This window comes from Fusarium mangiferae, assembly GCF_900044065.1.
Source record: "Fusarium mangiferae strain MRC7560 genome assembly, contig: FMAN_scaffold003, whole genome shotgun sequence".
Lineage (NCBI taxonomy): Eukaryota > Fungi > Ascomycota > Sordariomycetes > Hypocreales > Nectriaceae > Fusarium > Fusarium mangiferae.
The window spans coordinates 1,794,937-1,816,993 of record NW_024573923.1 but is presented as its reverse complement, the minus strand read 5'-3'; the positions used below and the strand labels follow the sequence as shown (position 1 = coordinate 1,816,993).

The window sequence follows — 22,057 nt, the reverse complement described above, 5'->3', positions numbered from 1 at the left end:
TCGGCCACCTTTTTGGCCTTGCCTCTCGCATCTGGTTTTTATGAGTTCCTCTTAGTCACAGCGAGGCGTCCTGGAAAGCAGACTCGATATGAGCTGCTACATTGTGGTTATTAGTCCTGGTATGATTACCTTAGCGGCCAGTCCTCAGAGAGCACATACAGAATGCTCCTCTGGTTATGCTATTTAATTTTTTCTTGCTTTTTTTCCGCTTTTTTTTTTTTTCGGAAGGCGTTTTATGAGCTCTCATAGCCTGGTTCAAATTATAGATGGTTTCGGAATTTGCATTGCCATACGTGGCACGGAAGGGAACTTATGATGTGATGAGAATTGAGTGGTTATTTAGCCAGATTGAGTTGATGATAAGATCTCTATGGTCCGTTACTACTCTCAACTAGATTACAAACTACAAATTCACCCGTTCATATCTGTCGTTGCTGTTGTGACTTGGAGCATCGTGTTGGTGGTGATGGGACGAAAACTGACCAATACACCATGGTGATACATAACTAGTTGATTCATAAACTGGCAATTCAACATGAAACACAAGTGATAACTCCTGTTCGTTGTTGTAACTGCAATAACTACATGACTACAAAGATCCGAGTCTCCGAGCCCCCAGTATTACCTGCAAGATTCGTTACTGACTAAAGAGACTGAAGTTCAGGATATGGATACTCCAATTCGGGTTTGGGAAAACACACGATGCAGGCTCGTCACTTATCGTGAACCTGTGGCCTCCGTGTCATGATTCATTCTCTCAAGGCCATAGATCACTTTGTCCAAGAACAGTCGTAAAAATGAAAGCTGCGGAACATACATATATATGCCCTGAGATCGAGAATCCTCAGACATGTCAATATCCCTGAGAGCCACGAATATTCGCTCAAAGCAACATGTAACAAAATCCCAATTTGCAACTTTTTATTCTCGCGACTCAGGCTAATATCAACTCTCACTTCATACCAACCCACGGGTTGCATCAAATTAGAGTAACTGAAGACACAAAACGCTTTCTAAATTTTGTCAAGATCGGAGAAAGAAACGGCCCGTCACCACCCAAGTGAGAGACGAGACCGCAGTTCTGTTTTTTGTTGTTCTTTTCATTTCTTTTCATTTCCAAAATTTTCCTCCTTAAGCCTTTCGTCGTGGCTTGCCATTGGCCTTCTTGGGTGTAGAAGAGCGTGAGGCCTCGTCCGAGGAGCCATTAGCCATGTTGGCACCATCGTAAATTTCCTTCTCGATGCCCCTGGCGGCATCCCAGCCAGCCTTCTCGGCGAGGGCAATGTTTGCATTGACATCGTGAGCTCCCTTGTGAGAGGTCTTGCTGGCAGCGTTGCTTCGCTTGACATAGCTGGCAATGAAGAAGCTAACGAAAAGGTAAGTCAAAGGAGCGAGGTACAGCACATTGAGCCATATAGCAAATGTCTCGCCAGTGGTCATAATACATGGCTGAGTAATGTATTGCGTCTCCGCAGTGAAGGCCTCGGCACTGACAGCCTGTGAGGCAATAGGGTCGGCACCCTCACCAGCACCCCAAATGAACTTCTTGAGGGACTCGACCGCGCCGTCAACAACGGTCTCTTGGCTGGCGTCAGGAGCAGCTGTGGTAGCGCCGACTGGAGCGGAGAGTTTCTGAACTACGGTGACCGGAACCTTGTAAGAGATAAAAGAATGGGCCACAGTGTTACTTGCGCCGACAAGGAATTGTGTGATTTGCATCGAGGTAAGTGTCCGCTTAACGGGAGTAGGGACGCGGATGTTGAAGGCAGTCAGGGTGTAGTAGAAATACTGGAATATGTCAGTTATGATATTTGATTTGGAAATCTTGGATGGGGACTTACCATGAGGGAGTGGATGAAGGAGTTGATAAGGACAAACTGCCAGATGGGTGCAGACATGTAACGCATACCAGCCCACATGCAAAGCATGGCTCCGGCGTGATGATATGTCTGGAGGGTGGAGCTAAGCTTGCCCTTGGCTAGAATGATGAATGTATCGAGGACTTCATAGAACTTGCTGAGATAAAAGATCCAGCCATAGTAGGCCAGCCCCTCGTTCCATAGACGACCCCCAACAGTTCCACTGGGCAAACCATCAACGATAGCAGCGTTCTCGGCAGAAGACACAAATGAGCTTGTGGTTTCGTTGTAGTAGACGGAGTTTCCGAGACCAGAGGACCCATGGAGACGACAGAAACTATCAGCCGTACCAGCAAGACCCTGGGGACCAGTGGGGTTGGCAATGCTCCTCTTCATACCAGCAAGCATGCCCCAAAATGTCCAAGCAGAGTAGACACAGAGGAAGACGTTGTGAAGAACCACGAAGGCAAAGAAAGGACGAGTCTTGCTGATAGCCCATGGCTTCCTGCCGTTGGACTTATTGTAGATGTTGAGGCTCTTAACAGTCACGGCGTATAGAATAGCGATGGTCAGGGGGACCTTGGCATCGAGAGCACCGGTAAATATATGCTCAGGGATATTGAATGGCCGTAGGATTGATGTTGGAACCTCGACGGGCGCAATAGGGACTGGCGCATTAGCGGGAGGGAAGCTGAAGAGGCTCGAATCTGGCGTCGAGCGCAGCAGTTGGAAGTGCTCAGCCATGACGGCGGTCTATGAGTCTTGTCTGGGATTTTGTGGGTGAAAGAGTAACGCAGGAGATTCAGCTAATCAATCAAGCTTGATATTCGTCTGTTGAAAGATAATAGTCAACCTGAGGTTGAGTCCGTGCAAAAGGTAAAAGCGAAGCACAGATTTCGAGTTTGGAGGTTATGAGAATAAGTAAGGTGAGGCGAGACGAAGACAAATCCAGTTCAGAGGGGTCCAGCAAGAGAAGAAGAGGCCACTGCAAAGGGTAACTAAGAGGTAAGAGGCTGGAGTCTATTCTTCAAATGTGAAGGTGAAGGAGAAGACGTTGGCTTTAACTTCTTTTTTTTCCCCTTCCCCTTCAAGTCCACCCCGGCTCAAGCTGGAGCGGACCGGAGGGAGGGGGCCTCAGGTCTTGACTTGTAAGTCAAGGTACTAAGGTTGGTGGTACCTTAACTTCCCTTACTTTACCTTACCTTACCTTAGTGAGTGGTCAAGGTGATTAATTGGGGGTCCGGCCTTCCTAGAATGGCCGGGGATTGGACCTATTGAGGCCGTGCCTTTGTTCTAGAGGCAAAAGGCAGGTATGATGAAAGGGTCTTGTTGCCAGAATACGGAACATGAAAATGGCACCTGTCTACCAAGTGTGGTACCCGTTGCCGCCTCCGGGACGGGAGGACCTAAATGGACTGCCTCATACGCTTGTATTAACCTATCAATGCGAGGTTTCACTTGGCATGTGCATTTGAATCACTGTTGTGCTCGGTGTACAAGGGCACTTTTGGTATCAAGGGTCTCAATTACTAACCTATTGAGTGTTGTTTTATATGCAGACAAGTTGTCATCATGAAAACCTTTTACACCATAATTGCGTATTACAAACACCCATTGCTTTGTATTAGGGGTAGCATTTGCATCTAGAGATACATCCCATGTGTTTTCATGTACATTATGGCTGTATTTGCTGTGGAAATTGATCATCATGATTGCGGCCTGTGGGCTTTGACGTTGAAGCATTTGTGTGATACAGAAACAAGTCCCGGATATCATGGATGAATGTGGCAATGTGGGGCCAAAGCCGAGGCAGATGTGCCGCAACTGAGCCCTGGAATAACTTTCTACCTCAGGGGACTTTGCCCTTTCCAAATACCAGCATCTTCAAACGGTGCAATAACAATGATGCCAATAATAATAATAATGATAATAGGGGCTCATGATTAGCGATTGCAAAGTTCCGCCGGTCATTATCCTCCTAACAACTGAACTGCCTATTTCTGATGCTCTCGTCGAAGAGACAAGGGTCACCGTGGATCTCTGGTCGACGTCGACACTTGCTCCGGTCAATGATTGTGTATTGGGACGGGGGGCTCTGGACTAGAGTACCATGGATCAGGGAGAAATCTTCGACGGAAGCAGAGTTACAGATCAGTACATCCAGATGTTAGCCTCCCGCCAGAGATCATGCGCGAGAACTATCTGACCCTATGTATTCGAGCACGCGGGGAATTGCTCTAAATCTGTAAACAGAGTGCGGCTGCTGTCCATCTTGGAGGCTGATTTTTGTTGGGGATACGCTAATGCAATGGCCATGTGGGACCCGTTAAGTCAAACTAACCTTTTTTTCCCCTCCCCTTTCTTCTATTGAGTGAAGCTATCAAATGCTGTCGTGTAAGTGGTTTTGCTTTGTGTTGTCGTGTGACTATCTTGAAAACATTCCATTGAAGCTCAGCTATTGCGGTGTAGCTTACGAGACCTAACACTAGGTCGAGAACCGAGTGAGAATTTGTCTATTCATTGATTGTTGGTGCCGTTTCTGAATTATCGAGCCTCTTGTACATATCTCACAGGTGCTATGTTTGATATAAATCTTCTCTGTCATAAAAGACCGCCTGTTTCGGATGCTACCACGGGGCATACACAATCACGCAAATTCGTCTTTTCTCTATCATCTGAACCCTGAAGGGGTTGCAGAGAAAAAAATCGTCTTCTCACGTTCTCTCCACCGTCATCCCGCGGCTGTCCGAAAACCAAACCCCAGAATCCTCAACAAATCTACGATATCCATACGCATCGAAGCTCCTTGTTTCTACGCCATCCATTCGCCTCTTGGCCCGCGCATCTTAACCCTCTTCCCGGCGCCTCCTCCGCTGTTCGACGTCTGTTGTCTCTCGTCAGAGGGTACTCCGTATCAGCCCCAGTCATCTTTTTCTTTCTCACACCCAGTTCATCTCTGTTTTGTACATGGTGGAAACTTGACTTCATCCCGCTGCCCGGCCACCGTCCGCCCGGCACGGAGTTGACATTGACAAGCCCTTGATACCTAGCAGTTAGATTTGTCAAGTTGATCGTCGTACAAAATAAGTAGCACATTAGGTTTCTCGGTTTCTTTCTGCTAGGTTCACTACGATCCAGTGTCTATGTCCCTTTTTCTCTCCATGCAAGCAAGTTCATCTTGTCAGTAGGAATCGGATTGTCTCGGTAATTGTGGATTCATCCTCCGTCACTCGGCCAGAGTGGAGATCGATCTGGCTCCGTCGGACTTGCAAGTCTCCTGATGTGACATAATACCGATGTCCCTCGTCCGTACACTCGGTAGCATTCATGTCAGGTACGCATGGCCATGCTAGATGCAGCTAACCATCCGCATGTGGTTACGACAATTGATAATCACACAACCAGCACAAAGGCACCTCACGTAATCTTTCATTATTGTAAAACATGGTAAATTCATATCTGTCTGAAGCTAATAACCATTCCCATAATCATGCAATGCCGTCCTTGTTCGCGTATTCAAAAGTCAGTATTGGCAATCTCTCATTTAGTGTATATCCAAACACCTCATACACGAGTGATCCAGCTTAGAACCACTCTCCGCTTAGCCAGCGGTTGAAGAAGTCAGAGGAAGCCTCGGGCTGGTCCATGGGCACCATGTGGCCAGCACCATAGATCTGCATGAAGGTAAAGTTACCGCTGGACTTGACCTTGCCGTACTCCTTGCCGTCATGCTCGAGGTTCTTGATCTTGGCGTGGCTGAAATCCTTCTGGCCAGACCACTGGAGCTTGTCGGTCCATGCCTGGTTACCCAGCCAGTTGCAGATAAAGTCGGCATCACCAGCATAGATGAGAACGGGGATCTTGTCAAGAACGTTGGGGACGAGCTGGTGGTAAGGCTGCATCCAGTCGCCAGCAAAGAGGAAGTTTCGGTTAATGTCCATGTTGCAGCTGTCGTAGCTGCTGACCTCAGCACCAAGAGCCTCCTTGACCTCTTCGCGATTCAGGTAGTCAGCGATGTAACCCAGACCAGGATAGCAGAGGTTGGAGCTATCTTCACACTTGCCCCGAATGTCGTAGACATTCTGGCCAGTGCGCTGGTAGGGACCCATCATGGCGTTGTTGCAGTAGATGCTGGCGGGTACACAAGACCAGGCACTGCCGGACTCGTAGCAACCCTTGATCAGAGACTGGCAGCGGGGTAGAGCGTTGTCCATAGACTGACACTCGCTGTCACTAAGGACAGAAGGGTAGCCGCCCTCGCCGCAGGCCATGGGGCGGTAGTAGGCGTACTGGGTGTAGCCGTCAGTAAGACCATTGCCAATGAGAACGCTCTTGAGGTTGATGTTGCGGTCATCGTGAGAGAGTATCTCGTTGGCGAAAACAGGGATGTAGTGGCCAGCATAGGACTCGCCGGCAATGTGGAAGTCCTGCTTGGCATACTCGGGGAACTGGTGGAAGAACAGGGTGAGTAGAGCATAGATGTCCTTGCCAGCAGCGACAGTGTTGCTGACGGAACCACCGCTGTAGGAGTAGCCTACGTTGACGGGCTGATCGAGGAAGATAACGGAAGCATTGTTGTTCCAGGACTCGGGGTTGTTGACGAGCTCGATCTTCTTGTTGATGGAAGCAGGTCCAAGCTCAAGGAAGAGACCAGTCAAGGAAGAGCAGCCAGGGCCACCGTTGAGCCAGAGTACGACAGGATCGTTCTTGGGGTCGTTACGGGACTCGAAGAACCCTCCAAGGTGTTAGCTCAGCTATAGATTGGGTGGCAGTCGGGACGACAACTTACAGTAGAAGAGGTGCTTGTCTTCCTCCTCATTGTCAAGATAACCACTGTACTGCTTGACCTTGTCAACACCGAGCTTTGACGGGTCGACCTTCTTGGCACGGAGGTTGAAGTTTTCGAGTTTTCCGCCAACCTCGCGATGCTTCTCGCCATTCTTCTCGACCCAAAGGGACTGGACATCAGCACCCTTGACGATGTGATCCCAGTGGGCATCGGGTCGACGGTTAGCCCTCTTGGGCTGGGTCAGGACCTGCTTCTTGAAAGCCTCGACAGCGTCGGGGGCAAGAAGAGTGACTTCGTCCCAGACAGCCTTGGCCTCTGATGAGATCTCGCCAAAAAACTTCTCGAGGGGCTTGGTCCAGGCGTTGACGTCGATATCGACGAGAGGCTTGGAGTCGCCGCCGAGAACCTGCTGCTCTTGCAGACCGACGGCCGAAGAGGCAGCGCCCAGCACGAGCGCGGAAGTTGACAAACGCATTGTCTGCTGTTTGAATAGGCTTCAGTGACTGCTTTTTCTGAAGATGGGGATGGCAGACTAGAGAATACGGAGCAGTTGTTGGACAAGAAAAGTGATGTTGTTGATGGAAGAGAGAGAAGTAAACGCGCAAGCCAGGCAAGCGACGTAATATGGCTGGGGAAGCTCCCCAGACCGTCTGAGACCTCCATCAGATGGGACGCCCAGCAACGCAGCTGACCACTCAACACGCCCCGCGTAGCGGCTACACTTCCTAGCGGCAGGGGCGATTCAGGCAGTTGCCGGGGAGCTCTGCTATCAGATAGCCACTGTAGCTACGTGTGTAACTGTTAGTGCTGCATTGCGTGTCACCTATACGCAAGGTACCAAAGGGCCAGGCTAAGCTAGGAAGGCCGCTTGCGCCAACAACTCAAATATCCACTTTGTGCTCGATAACGTGACTCAACGACGCTATCTCACCCTAATGAGTCGTTGATAAGAGGTGCTCAGCTCGGGATTTAACTCTCCGTTAACTCTGTAAAAGCTGCCTCGTGATGATGAATAGATGCTCTTGTCGATGCAGAGAATTATGGAGTGGCCACTGTTCTCCGACCTGAGCCATATCTCGCACCCTCAACTCACTCCATGATTCCAGCAATTATTTAGGTGTGACCTGGGGGTAAAGTCGGTGCCGGTTCAGTGACGTAGACGATACAGGACCCGTTTGCTGTGTTACCGTTCACGTCTGAACCGATAATGCACGCACTAAAACATGGTCAGAGGTTGATTACGATTCGGTTCAAGTGTGTCTCATTCATGGCTGTCAGCTTGCCAGAATCGGAGAGCTCAAATGACTCTGGACCACAAAGGAGACTGGATTTCATTTTAGTCATATACTTTGCTTTAATGGTAATAACCGTCCCTTCCACCACGACCTATTACCTGAGATGACCACAATCGGCTTACCAACATGGATGCAGCAGCACAAGGCATGAAACATAAGTGAGGGGGCAAGTTGTAACAAATACCTAGGTTAGTAATTAGATAGGCCTCAGGGAGCAAGAAAACATCAGACCCTAATATAAGGTGTTAAAATACACTAAGTAAAATATAGACCGAGTTTATCCTAACTTTATGCCAAGTTACCGAAGTCTTTTATTATTTAGGATTAATATCCTGAGTTTTCTTTCCTCCCCTAAATAGGTCATCATGAGCCAAGGATTAGGTTCCTAGCTTTAACATGGTTTAGCATTTGTTAACATTCCTTATTTAGCTTTGACTAGTAATTTAAGTTCCTATCTACCCTATATTGCAATTATATAGAAGTAGCATATATTCCTCGTGTTATGTAACAGAAAGACAACAGCTTTATTGATATCTACCTAGTAGTATATAACCTACCTAGGTCAGTACCTAGTTTCCCCTTTTTCCTTGTTTTTTCAACCTTTTTCTTCGCTAAAATAAGCTTGACCTTGAGCCCATGTGTGTGCAGTATGTGCGCAGGTGTAACCTCTGCATGAGCGTCCATGTCCTCAGACTGAAGCCAGTGCATAAATATTACTTGGCTGGGTATCACTTTACTTTTATAGAGGAACATCCTGGTTACTGGAGATCATTTAGACATCGCTCCTTATGAGTGAGAAGCACACATACCACCCCATCCATAGGTTCACACAAGCTTGATTTCTTAACCACATGGTCTCTACTGGGTAAGTACCAACTTTAGAGCGGTGGCCTACCAATTCAAAACGATTGATATTCCATAAGTCATTCAGTAGACCAACACGTATTGCATACTAGATTTAATATCCAGGAACACGCAGAAATGAGCTGTATCTGCTCAGTTACTGTGATAGGATCAAGGTACTTAGCATGTTCACACAAAAGCATTGATCCTATACAGAAACCGTAGCTAGACAGGATGCTAATAGCTTACCACACGAACTAGTCTCCAGATAGAAACATAAGCAGTTATAATTAGACCCTTTTCACAATAAACAGTCAGACCGATGGCCAAGACATGCCATATCATATGAGGCGAGGTGTTTGTTATTCACAAGCTTGGCGACATGACTGTAGCCAGTGGTCAATATACGGCAGGGTTATTACCTATAAAATGTTTATGGAAAAAGTTAAGACGTGGGCACTAAGGGGATATGCCATGTTCATAGCAAATATTGCGAGTCTCACAGCATGTAAGTTATATTGATTCTAGTTATCAGCCATTTTAGCCTATCCGCATCATTCCAACAACTACTACTTATGTACAAGAACAGGAAATCCAATCACGTATGGCATAGAAGCTCATCATATGCCTCATTACTGAGAAAGGGGGTAATGGGTCATGTCAAGTGTTGAAATTTAATAAATGGTTGGAGCTATGGTACGGTACATATCGTTATGACTCAAAAGGTATGACGAAGCCCTGCCTAGGTACTTAGGTAGTAGGGAGGCCTGGGAGGTGAGGTATCTTCTTTATTGGTGCGGGGCATTATTACTCAGTAGGTACCTAGGAAATACAAACCTGACTGATGGCGGGGTCCAGAAAAAAGTTCTGGTAAATCCAGAAGGTGAAAGCGCCTACTTTACTAACCCACTGTCTTTAGGTATTAACTACCTCATTTCTACTCAAGTCTCAGCAACTCAACGCAGCGGCCACTGTTTCCCTGCTCTAACTTCTTCCATCTTATAAGCAAACCGCCTATCATGTCTCGCCAGATCCAACAACCATCCAACCAAATTAAGCTCACAAACGTCTCCCTCGTGCGCCTCAAGAAGGGAAAGAAGCGCTTCGAGCTCGCCTGCTACAAGAATAAGGTCCTCGAGTGGCGATCTGGGATTGAGACAGATCTCGATAATGTTCTTCAGATCCCAAACGTCTTCCTCAACGTGTCCAAGGGCCAAACAGCGCCTCGTGAGGATCTCGACAAGGCTTTTGGCAAGGGCAAGTCTACAGACGACATCATCCTCGAGATTTTGAAAAAGGGCGAGATGCAAGTCGGCGAGAAAGAGCGCGCGGCGCAGACAGAGCGGGTGCACAACGAAGTTGTCAGCATAGTCGCTAGCAAACTGGTCGATCCGAGAACCAAGCGCGTTTACACTTCTGGCATGATCGAGAAGGCTCTCGACATGCTCAGCTCACAGGCTCACACCGCGACACCAGACAAGAGCGCTGCCGGAAGTGCTACTGGAACACCTGCGACCGAAGAAGCGGGCGAAGCTAAGCCCAGGGCCCAGCACAACTGGACGGGGGTTAGCACGACCAAGAGCGCAAAGAGCCAGGCTCTTGAAGCTATGAAAGCCCTCATCTCTCATCAGCCCATTCCAGTGGCGAGGGCACGCATGAGGCTTCGTATCGCCTGTACCACCAACGTCCTCAAGCAAGCCGTGAAAGGAGCCAAGGGAGCCAACAAGGAAGAAGATGGCGAGCAAAAGGCCCTGGGGACAGTCAAGGACAAGATCCTCAGTTACGTTGAGCAAGTCGAGAGTCAAGATGTCGTTGGTTCGGAATGGGAAGTGGTAGGCTTTGTAGAACCTGGGGCCTTTAAGCCCCTATCTGACTTTATTGGCAATGAGACCAAGGGACAAGGAAGAGTTGAGGTTTTGGATATGGCTGTCACGCACGAGGATTGATCAACAAACACATTTAAGAAATCAAAAGAAAAACCATGATACCCTCGCCTAGAATCATACAGTATCTTTTCCTTTCCGTAGAAATACCCATGCTGCCCCCAGCTTACGCTGTCGTTGACTTCGTAGAACCCATAAACTTCACGTATTTGTAGCATGGACACTCCCTGCTCCCTCATTGAACATCTTTACTTGAATACTTTTGATTCGTGACTCTGATCTAGAGTACAGCCCTTGCTTTGGCTGCATATGCCAGAAAGCAAACCTCTCAAAATGCTCAGAAAGATGGAGAAACCAGCCGTCACGCCTGTCCACCCATAACCAACACCCATAAAAAGCTTAACCACCCTTCTTCTTGGAGACACCGACGGTCCTGCCACGGCGACCAGTGGTCTTGGTGTGCTGACCGCGGACACGGAGACCCCAGTAGTGTCGGAGACCACGGTGGGCGCGGATCTTCTTGAGGCGCTCGAGATCCTCACGGAGCTTTGAGTCGACACCGTTAGCAAGAATGTGGGAGTCCTTGCCATCGACGATATCGCGCTGTCGGTTGATGAACCACGTGGGGATCTTGTACTGGGTGGGGTTTTGGAGGATGGTGACGATTCGCTCGAGCTCTTCAGAGGTGAGCTCACCAGCGCTATGAATTATTGTCAGTATATTTTGTGCATCTCGTGGGTGTGAAAACTCGCGTACCGCTTGTTGAGATCGACATCGGCCTTCTTGCAGACCAAGTTGGAGTATCGGCGACCGACACCCTTGATCTTGGTCAAGGCGTACATAACCTTTTGCTTTCCGTCAACATTGGTGTTGAGAAGACGGAGGATCTGTCTATCGTTAATATCTGCTTCTTTCGGGTTTCATGTCTCATCATCGATTTCGATGCACACAACGCTGAATAGGATGGCACGAGCGCATTCGAGCGCAACGGTGTCGAATTCGTTGTCGATGAAATGATGCTAGAGAGGATGACTTACGAACTGGAAGTTCGACTTCTCTCCCGAGACGAGCGACATGATGGGCAACTTCTACCGGGCAGTTGCCGTATGCTCGTTGAATTCGATGATCGGGTGTAGAAGATAGAAGACTGAGTTGCCCTCGCTTAAGAAAAAAGGCTGTGGGTGGGTACTAGGGCAAGTGCAACTTTAGGCTGCGGATGGGTAGTTGATCCGTGGTCAGAAGGTAGGATCTGGTAAGTCACGTGATCTACCTGATTCAGAGCTTGGGTCCCCTGTTCCTGACTCATCCAATTTGAACTCAAAGTTTTTACACTGTCAGATACGATTTCTTCAGGTTCAACGCTCAAGAACCACTACGGTACGAATGACTACCTATACTTTGAGAAGCGCCTCGAGTCCGCGTCTGGCTCCAACATGAAGGACTTCCACCATAAGACCAGGTAGGACTTTGCTCATCATATGCTGTCAACTTGTGCAGCCCAACATCCGTACTTTGTCGTCTTTTTCCATCGCTCGGTCAGCTCAGCTCGCCAGCTGATCTTGAGCCGGATACCTCACCTCGGTGGTGGTACAAGACAAGAGCAATATTGCAACGTTTTTTGAGTACGGAGTCTTTAGTGTTTTCACCAAATGGAGTCTTCCGTAATTTGACTGTTGTTACATTCCCTAAGGTAGATTAGTAATTAACCTATCTATTCCCGTTTATTTGTGTACCAGCATGCATCCTTCTATGCTTAGCCTGTCAAATCAACCTGTCCATGAGGACAAGGATCAGTATGTCTATTCCTTACGCCTTGCTCCAAACTCAGGCCAATTCATTTCCTGTTCTGCACATGTAGTTGGGTGTCACCGTTCTCGCAAATTCTCAGCTTTCATGGCTCCCCTTCCTGACCACCTAGAATTCATCAAGCGGGTCGTAACCCTACTGACATCAGCATTAAACGGTTTCTGTCGGTCAGGAAAAACAGACCTTTTCTTTCTTGAGTTGATGAGCAAGCATTTCTGAGAGATTCGCTCTATCAGTCTCAGCGGTGAGGTTGGTGCTCCTTGTTTGAAGGTGGATAACTGACACCTCCTTGAGGCCCCGAATGGTCAAAATCTCGTCTAATCCTAGAATGTCGGTGATCCTGACATGGCGATAGGATAGCGGGAAGAATTGCTTCATCAGATCGGCTCGTGGACTGAGGTTGGCAAGTGTGGACTTCGAGATGCTGATGGTCAAACCCTCGAGCTTATCACATTCTGCAAGCTTTTTGAAAGTTCTTGCCGACTTGGGTCCGCACCAGTGAACCTTGATGTCACGGACATTCTGCACAAGCAGAGAATTGCTGTCGAGATGATACAAAAGTTCGCAGCAGCAGCGGAAACGGACAGCCTTCTTCCGGAAGAAAATGCGAAAGAATTCGTGATTGAGTGCTGGACCCAAGATAGATGGCAAAGCCTTCATCTGAGGAGTGTGGAAGGACCCGAATTCGCGTTCCAGCTGTGGACAGTTGCAGCTCACTTTTCGTGAGCTGGGTTTGATACCCTTGGATTTGAAGACGGTATCAACCATCAAGTCGACAATATACTCTCGGATCTCTGCAGGTAGTCTCATGAAAGGAAAGCCCTCGATGGGTGGTGGTCGGTCTAGGTCAGGGAGTCACTCGCTGCTTCTTGGGAACGGTCGGCCAGATACTAGGGGATTACTTACCGGCAATTTCGAGGATCTCGGTGCACATCTCAATGATGTCGACACAGGTCTTGGACTCTTGGGGGTCCTTGTTGATCATGCGCGCGCACTTGGCTATTGTTGCAGCAACTGATTCTCTGCGACGAGGACTCAGGCGGACCATGCTCCCCAGCTCTCCAGCGTCGATAATTCCGGCGTGAAAGCTTTCCAAGCCCTGAAGGAGGACTTGAATGTTCTTGGTCAAGCCATACCGCGTATGTACGGCCTTGGACTTGAGGGCATACCAAGACTTGCTCGACATGGCGACGGTAGTAAGGGGACGCGATATACCTGAAAGCCACGACGGTTGTTTTCGATGTTGGTGTGGGAAAGCAAGTCAGGAAAAGATGACGGTGTCGAGAAGATCATGCAGCAAGCCAAGATAATCTTTTCGAGTGAAGGAGCTCGCCTACCAAGACGCCATATTGATTCAGTAACTCAGGCAATGCCTAAGGTAGGTACCTAGGTACCTAAAGTACTCAGCCAATTCAATGTTGGGACTGAAATCTAGGTATAGACGGGGTCAATCACAGTGGAGGTCAACGTGGTCTTCGCAGCAGGAGCCTGCGCGCAGTGTCAAAATCTGCCTTCCCGCCCGTGCATGCGTAGGTACCTCTTACCTCACATTAACCTTAGTACTTAGTAGGTACTTCAGGTACTTAGGTAGGTAGGCACCTTAGGTAGGTACTAACCTTTGAGGTGCTGCCTTCCATGACAACAGGAAAGTTATTGACCCGAGTCGATGGCAGGTACCAACTTTGGTGGAACCTCAAATGATTGAGACTACCTACTATATAAAGGCGAAAGAAGAGGCAGTTGGCCAAATCAGTACATAGCTGTTCGAGCTTGGTGAGATGCCAATAACGCAGCGCAAACAAGCGGCAGTGGCATTGGCGGGTAAGCGCAGATACATAAATGATGATAACGACAACGGCGATATGGAGCTGGAGTTGCAGTACATCAGTGCACCGATAGTACTAATATATATCCATGGTTTACTCTGTGTTACATCGAATTTCCACTGTCAAGTTATCCATCAACTCTTTAATATCTAGATGAGTACTAGGCTTATGCTTACTTAACGTAAAAATGAGTTCCATTCTTTGTTATATGGTTGTTCTGGTTCCTGGTTGTCAACACATGGATTCTTGATGTTAGTGAAGTATCAGAAACATCCTTGGGTGACGTTAAAGGGAGCTAGCTGCTCTTTGTTCGGCCTGGAATAAGGCCTATTTGGCCACGGAAAATGCAAAGGCCGCATTGAAAGCAGCGCAATTGTGACATAAACGCTCTTTCTGAGACAATTTAACACAATATCGCAATCGATATTGTATTAATCGTTATACATACATTAACTATGGACTCCATTGTTGTGCTAACTCAGGGATTCCTGGCCGACTAGGACGACAGCAAGTTAGCACTAAACTGGCCCTATTGAAAGCAGCGGCTGAAGTTTGACCTCAAATGACACACGAGAGGAAGTTTGTTTGTAAAACAAGTAGACTTTTATTGGTCTATTCAATTCAACGCCTTTTGGTCTATTTCCCCTGTGCATGACCAAAGTGATATGCAAAACTCCTCAAAACAGTCGCTAAATCCAATATGCTATATCCCAAGCCACACATGTCGTGGCATTTCAAATCATTTCATGCGGTTTTCATTCGGTGCCCGAGACACCGTCGTCGGAGAAGACGATAAGAAAGACAGCCAATGCGCACTGCTTTTATTTGGTGTCTTTTGTTGTTATGCTCTAGTGCAATGATTAAAGGGGAAGTTCTGAGGTGGTGTTGCTCAGATCGTCAGCTAGTGTTCCTGTTTGGGTGGGAACAGGGGATGATCTTTGAGATGGTTGCATCACTCGATCGGTGATATGTCGTGAACAGAGACGGCTTCCAGAGTCGTGATAGGATGGCGGATGGATAAAATGTAACGCTCAAGGCGAGGATCTTCTAATGGAGGTAGCTGATTTGGTGTGCCTCAGTAACGTTTGCGGGCTTTTGGTGGCAGACGTTGAAACCGGTGTTCTAGAACTCTTCCAAGATTCGCCGCTATCGACAATAGGCGTGCCCGCATGCCCGCCCATCCACTATCACAGACCTTGCCATTTCAGGAAACGGTCTACGATGATTTGACGGAGGAAGACGACGAAGAAGTCTGATCATCGCTTTCGCTGTCGCCTTCCAGTGAGAAGTCAACAACGCTGGGGGCTCTGGTGCAGCAAGGGCTGATGCCAATGAAATTGTCCTCTTCGATTTGCTCAGGACACGAGGCACCAAAGGTAAAGTCGAAGTGAGAGAGCATCTCCTGGTGCTGGAGATTCTGTGCGGTCATTGGCTTCTCGCTAGGGTGGGTGATCTTCTTTCCCTTCTTGTTCTTGGTCTTGCGCTCCTTGGTGGCATCCTTGTCCTTAGACCCCCACGTCCAGGTACGGGACAGCTTGTTGACGAGTGATGATTTTGATGAGTCGGACTTGTCACTGTTCTGGCTGGACTTGGTCATGGTAGCTGTGATCTTTCCTGGGGTGTTGGCGTCGACGATGTTTGTGCTTGAAGCGTCGGAGCGCACAGCGCGGCGGAAGTGCTCTCGGATAGCCATTGTGGATTATATGTTGTGGTTGGCTGTAAAGCAGGGTGTCTCGTGTGTTGTTATAGGGAAAGGTGTAAGCTCGATGATGAGTATATGTTGTTGAGTTGTTACGATCGAGGCAATGAGCTGGAATTGACAGGATCCTCAACTATGAAAGTGCTGGAGATGGTATTGGCGATCGTTTATCATAAATAGATGGAAAGAGACAAGTGCAGCAGCCAGGACATTTAAAGGAAATCCCTGGAGACTGGAGATAGGAAAACCCCTCAAAGCCTTCGGTCGTTTCGGCCTGTATCCATCCAATACGTCCTACTCTCCGGCGGCGCCTTGGAAAACCTGGGCTTGGTTGTGGAGGTGGAACCGTCTTGGGGTCCCTGGTCCCTGGGTACAAGTGGTACATTGGGGCGTCTTTTGGATTGCCTCTGGGTCTGGTAGCCCCTGGGCATGAAGACGCCGCACTGTGATTAGCCCAAGAGGGTGTCGGGGGCGGAGAATAGCGGAGGAGTCGGCGGCTTATACGGGGTCAGACCCTCAATGAGGTCAGTGTTGGCCAGAACAACTGTATGGAGAAACCCTGCAATGTCGGACCGGGGAGTTGGTTTTGGTACAAGGAGTACATTACTGCCCTCGCAACCCTCTCGCGGTTAACCATGTCGTGGTGGATGGATCGGAAGTAACAGTTTTAAGCAACATTGCAGATCCACGAGTTGTAGACACATGTTGAGGCTACACCACCTATGCCACTATTGGTAAACTATCAGCCTCAAAGGGGCAGGCCGCAGGAGGGCGAAAGATTGTTTCCTGCCTCTTGGCTTTTAGCCGGTGATCATTTCCATGATCGCTCTGACAGTGACAAGGGTGCTCAAGTGAGATTGCGATTGCAGGCACCAGAGTTTCGTGCATGTCGACTGGCCCAGGCTTGGCTGACAGAAAATGGATCCAATAGCGAGCCTTGTTTCTCCCATTTCACCATACTATGTAACTATAACCATAGCCGAATGTGTCCGGTAGTCGATGTGGAAGTCAGCGGAAACATGGCGTTCAGGAGTTAGGTGAATCGTGAGGCGCCTCGTGTATCAGCCGTTAATAGTACCTGTCTCATACCGTCGGTGCCTCTAAAAACAGACTTTTCATCTGAATAACGAATCCCGCAGGACAGTAACGGGCCTCATGCATGGTGTAACATTGGCCGTTTTCGACACCACCAGTACTTCATTTAGACTCCAGCTTGAATCTAAAAACACGGGGTCGGCGACAAAGTCGAGCCGTGGAGGGCCCCGCACGATGTCATCCACTCTATGCCCACTCGCCCACTAGTATTGTTGGGGCTTCTTGGGGTTTAGACGGGGTCGTGAACAGACCGACAGGCTAGACTCTGCGTGGCAAGTCATTAGGTAGCGTCGTTGTTAGAAGGTAACGCCGAGCTGAGTCCGTTGAACTCACCCCATTATGAGCTCCTGGGCTCAGGTTGCTGAGAAGCCTGAGATCCACGACTCTAGGACAGGTACATATAGTGACATCCAATTTAATGGCTAGCTTCCACTTCCAGGCACCGAGCAATCTGCAGTCTGATGAAGTCTCTGATGAATGCTACACTCTGCCAAGACTGAGCACGTTGATGCACATTATCCTTGCACGGAGATCCTTCTTCACGCTCGAACCACCCAATGCGAATTACGTACTGAGGAATCGGCCCTTGCTCGGTTAATACTTGTGAACGAGATCAGCCAAATTCCCCATCTGTCTTTGGTAGCCGGTCGCGCGACAGTTGGAGCCGTTGGGGCTGTCAACAGAGTTTGCAACTTTGCAGGACTGCTAATAAACCGACCGGCAAGTCAATTACTGAATCTCTCTGGCTGGCAGGTATAAAAAAACTCAACGTTTTTCCACTGTTTGCTTCTTCCGTTTCTGCAACCATTACGGGCAGGGCAGGACGGAATTCGGCAGAGACCGGACCGGTGTTTGTCGCGGTCTTGACCTCTAACCTCAAGGCACTCAACTATCGCCGTTCCCGTTGGCTCCCGTTGCAGCCCACAACAGGTCTCATTCGCCACCCGCTCTCGGCGCCGGACTTGGCATCCTGTTAGCAGCGCGGATAATTGCTTGAGGTTTGAGATTATCGAACATGACACCTTCTTCTGATGGTTGGTGGAGAGGCTTTGATTGAGGCGGCTAAACTTGACTTGCCTCTGTGCAATTTTTCTCTCTTTTTTTTTTCTCTCTCTGTGTCGTTTTCCTTCTCGTATGTTCACTTCTTGGCTACCGGAGTTGGCGATGATACATAGTACATAATTAAGAGATAATGGCGCCTGGTCTTGGCGTGTGGGGATAACATCGACCTTGTGAATTGAACCCGTCGACAGCCGTTCAGGCTCAGGTTGAGCCGGTGCTATTCGCTGATTATCGTCTTAGTGGACCATCTCTGAGTCTCGCCAAGTCTTATCCCCCCTCTGGTCCACTTCTCGCTTCGACTTTGTTCGGCGTAACTCCGTCCTGTGGCGAGGTGATTCCTGCTTGTTGTTCTTGTCTTGACAGGCGTACATAGTGCATGGGGGAAGATATCGTGACCAGTACATCTGGAAATATCTGGTTGCATCATGGTGGTTGTCGCTGTTCTCGGTGACATGGGATGTTCAGGGTTTACTTTTGCCAAGCTGCAGGCATTCCTGTTGCTCATAACAATAGCCTGAGGCATCTATGATGTATTGACGTGGATAGTTACTTACCTATTTCTGGTATTCTACCTTGGGACTCGGTTTAACGTACTGCCGAAAGTCCTATTTATCGATTACAACAGAACAACGATTTGATAGGATAAGTAGTAGGTAGGTATGTATGATAAGATACAGAGCATTAGCATAAAGCTACTCGATAACGTCTGTTAAGGCTCCTGTCCTGGTAAAAGAGTACCGCTTATGCTAGGAGCTAGTGCGAACGACCATCGTGATTTACGGACATTTTTTGGACCAACGTCGTCATACATTATCCCAAGCGGAGTTAAAAGCTGATGGGTTACACACAGCCAGCTTATTAGGCTCAGTTTCAACAGAAATATCCTACTGACCGCTTCGACTTTAAGCGTCACATCACCATGTGCAGTAAATATTAGTTCGAGACACGGACAAAAAGGTCCTCGACGTGCTCAAATTGCTGCATGTCTTCGATTTTAACCGTCATTTTTGATGCAGTGAAATCTATATACAGGGTAAGTTCCACAGAAGAAGCACCAGCGAATGGGGCAGCTACAGGGGACATCAGTGGTCAGTACCACCTGGACATGTGCCGTGACCAATGACATAGCGCGCTGCAAGCCCCAGACAGCGATTTGAACCAGGAACGGGGGCCTCGATCAGTAAATTGATGATTAACGTCACGATCTATTGGAGGCGGGCCCAGTGACGCACCTCTTTCACACTCTGACAGCACGGTTCCCGACCTCTCTTTACCTGCCACGCCCGACTCCTGACTCTGAGGCCTGCCTGCGACAGGCGCAGCTTCGGTCGCGTGAGTTCTTGATTTGACCACATGATACGGATAGTTTCATATTCAACGGACATTTATTGATCCTGCCAGCTCAACCCAAGGTAACTCACTGAAGCAAGAACCTTGTCTACCTTACCTACCGTCTCCTCGACTGTCTTCTGAAGTCCACCGTTTCCTTTCTTTGCTTTTTGTCACATTGTCTCGTGTCTGCACGAGATCGGCCCCTCAGCGCCTTTATCTTGCTTGCTTGTAATAACCATTCTCAGATACCCAGGTCGCCGACGGATACAGCCCCTGCCACCGTCTTCGTCTGTTAGCAACACAACTGCCGTGTTGCAATTGTCTGAGTTCGCATTTTACACACTCCCCGCATCCGGACTCCTACCTACGGCAGCTAGATAGCAACGTCCTTAAAGCATCGAGTGTCTCCTCCAGATTCCAGATTGTCAAATTTGTTACAATAACTCCTTGTCTAACGCCGCTGTGATGGGCGCGGAAGACACTGGGGGTGGTGGGCTAGCAGCCTCTCCCTCATCCTCCAATACACGAAGAACCGGAGGCATCCAGTCTATCGCTCAAGGAGCCAACACACAAGGCTACGACGAACAATCACCTCTACTAAACAATGACGCCAACAATGTACATAGGGAAGCGGACGATTCACAGGTCACAAAGAGCATATGGTATTTGCTCATATTGACCATCAGCATCGGTGGTCTCCAGATCGCATGGTCTGTTGAGCTTTCAAACGGATCACCATATCTTCTATCTCTTGGCTTGAGCAAATCTCTCATGGCTCTCGTCTGGATTGCTGGACCCTTGACCGGCACCCTTGTTCAGCCATATGTGGGTATGCTCAGCGACAATTGCCGTCTGCCCATGGGTAAGAGAAAACCGTTCATGATCGGGGGATCTATTGCCACCATCCTCTCCCTGTTGTTTCTTGCCTGGGCCAAAGAGATTGTCGGTGCTGCTGCTGGACTCATGGGTTTTGACACAGAGTCTAAAGATGTGAAAACAACAACTATTGTGGTCGCAGTCATCGGCGTTTACGTGCTCGATTTCGCCATCAACACCGTCCAGGCGTCCATTCGTGCATTCATCGTCGACTGTGCGCCAGCTCATCAGCAAGAGTCTGCCAATGCCATGGCCAGTCGGATCACCGGATTCGGTAACATCGTTGGATACATTGCTGGGTATGTCGACCTGACCCGTCACCTTGGCTTCCTTGGGAAGACGCAATTCCAGATCCTCTGTGCTATCGCATGTTTTGCCCTTGCATTGACTGTGTTTGTGAGCACCGCCTTTATCAAGGAGAGGGATCCCCGACTTGACGGCCCGGCCAAGAAAGAGCAACAAGGCGTTTTCTCCTTCTTCTTCACTATTTTCAAGTCGATCAAACGCCTACCGCCTCAGATCAAGAGGGTATGCGAGGTCCAGTTCTGCGCCTGGGTCGGCTTCTTCCCTCTGTTGTTCTATACGTCCTCATACATCGGAGAGATCTATGTCGAGCCATACCTCCAAGCGAATCCCCACATGTCCCCGGAACAGCTCAACAAACTGTATGAGCAAGCGACCCGTATAGGTACCTTTGCACTTCTCATCAACTCGATCGTGAGCTTGCTCACAAATGTATTCCTTCCATTTTTCATTGCTCCAACGTACGATAGCCAGCCAGTCACCGGTATTCCGGGAGAGAGCCCTGCAGGGTACTATGACTCGGATGAGGATGAGAAGCCCTCGTGGTTAGACAAGCTGGCCATTCCTGGCCTGACTCTCAAGCGTGCTTGGTTCCTGTCCCTCCTTCTTTTTGCTGGGTGCATGTTCGCCACGCTTTTCGTCCGGACCGTAAAGGCGGCCACCGTGCTTGTTGGTCTTGTTGGTATCACCTGGGCGATGACGCTGTGGGCTCCATGGGCCATCATCAGTGCCGAGATCAGCCGGAGAGATGCCCTGATACGAGCTCAAAAGACACGATTGGCGGCCGCCAGAGCAAACAATAACGGAACCGCAGATGACGAGGAGGAAGAAATCGACCAGGCTGGAGTAATCCTCGGCATCCACAACATGGCGATTGCGGCACCTCAAATCATTGCTACTGTTGGTTCCAGTATCATCTTCAAGCTCTGGCAGAAGCCCAGAGGCACACCGGGAGACCACAGTATTTCTATTGTGTTCGCTCTTGGTGGAGCTTGTGTCCTGATCGCGTCATTCTTCGTCGCCAAGATCAAAGATGATGCTTCTATGCCAGCTGATGTTATGATCGAAGCCGAACAGGGTCGGAGTGGGACAGAAGAGGTCCCAGAACGCCGACCCCTCAGCCGGCGCAAGTCTACCAAAGACCAGCTTCCCAGAGCAACCCAGGCCCGGGCCACACTGACACGACACAAGAGTTTCGGAGGCGCCGAAATGCACTGAGAGCATCAATACACACACTCACAGAGAGAGAGAGAGAGAGAGAGAGAGAGGTACACGCCCTTGAACGAAGCATGGGAAGGCGTAGGGTAAATCATTTGGATTGGCATTTGGCTCTATTTACCAAGCCTAGGAGCATATGGAGGGATGGAATCCCGATTTTCTTTTAGTTAA

At 48.9% G+C, this 22,057-nt stretch overlaps 7 protein-coding genes across 7 annotated transcripts; 2 read left to right on the top strand and 5 right to left on the bottom strand.

Annotated features, from left to right (window-relative positions):
• Nucleotides 1–1,131: 1,131 nt before the first annotated feature.
• FMAN_04527 (uncharacterized protein) lies at nucleotides 1,132–2,603 on the bottom strand (the record flags this gene model as incomplete). Its single annotated transcript, XM_041828755.1, has 2 exons — nucleotides 1,132–1,788; nucleotides 1,842–2,603. 2 exons carry the CDS (start codon nucleotides 2,601–2,603, stop codon nucleotides 1,132–1,134), a joined length of 1,419 nt encoding a protein of 472 aa, XP_041679586.1.
• Nucleotides 2,604–5,443: 2,840 nt separating this feature from the next.
• FMAN_04528 (putative PRC1-carboxypeptidase y, serine-type protease) lies at nucleotides 5,444–7,123 on the bottom strand (the record flags this gene model as incomplete). The annotated part of the gene is made up of 2 exons (XM_041828754.1): nucleotides 5,444–6,594; nucleotides 6,649–7,123. 2 exons carry the CDS (start codon nucleotides 7,121–7,123, stop codon nucleotides 5,444–5,446), a joined length of 1,626 nt encoding a protein of 541 aa, XP_041679585.1.
• A 2,682-nt stretch (nucleotides 7,124–9,805) lies between these two features.
• FMAN_04529 (putative SDO1 Protein required for cell viability localised to cytoplasm and nucleus) lies at nucleotides 9,806–10,732 on the top strand (the record flags this gene model as incomplete). Its single annotated transcript, XM_041828752.1, has 1 exon — nucleotides 9,806–10,732. One exon carries the CDS (start codon nucleotides 9,806–9,808, stop codon nucleotides 10,730–10,732), a length of 927 nt encoding a protein of 308 aa, XP_041679584.1.
• A 336-nt stretch (nucleotides 10,733–11,068) lies between these two features.
• Nucleotides 11,069–11,745, bottom strand: FMAN_04530 (putative RPS18A-ribosomal protein S18.e.c4; the record flags this gene model as incomplete). Its single annotated transcript, XM_041828751.1, has 3 exons — nucleotides 11,069–11,369; nucleotides 11,426–11,556; nucleotides 11,707–11,745. 3 exons carry the CDS (start codon nucleotides 11,743–11,745, stop codon nucleotides 11,069–11,071), a joined length of 471 nt encoding a protein of 156 aa, XP_041679583.1.
• An 838-nt stretch (nucleotides 11,746–12,583) lies between these two features.
• On the bottom strand, nucleotides 12,584–13,661 carry FMAN_04531 (uncharacterized protein; the record flags this gene model as incomplete). The annotated part of the gene is made up of 3 exons (XM_041828750.1): nucleotides 12,584–12,610; nucleotides 12,659–13,317; nucleotides 13,382–13,661. The coding sequence occupies 3 exons, from the start codon at nucleotides 13,659–13,661 to the stop codon at nucleotides 12,584–12,586; spliced, it is 966 nt and encodes a 321-aa protein (XP_041679582.1).
• A 1,856-nt stretch (nucleotides 13,662–15,517) lies between these two features.
• FMAN_04532 (uncharacterized protein) lies at nucleotides 15,518–15,994 on the bottom strand (the record flags this gene model as incomplete). The annotated part of the gene is made up of 1 exon (XM_041828749.1): nucleotides 15,518–15,994. The coding sequence occupies one exon, from the start codon at nucleotides 15,992–15,994 to the stop codon at nucleotides 15,518–15,520; it is 477 nt and encodes a 158-aa protein (XP_041679581.1).
• A 3,960-nt stretch (nucleotides 15,995–19,954) lies between these two features.
• Nucleotides 19,955–21,886, top strand: FMAN_04533 (uncharacterized protein; the record flags this gene model as incomplete). The annotated part of the gene is made up of 1 exon (XM_041828748.1): nucleotides 19,955–21,886. The coding sequence occupies one exon, from the start codon at nucleotides 19,955–19,957 to the stop codon at nucleotides 21,884–21,886; it is 1,932 nt and encodes a 643-aa protein (XP_041679580.1).
• Nucleotides 21,887–22,057: the final 171 nt, after the last annotated feature.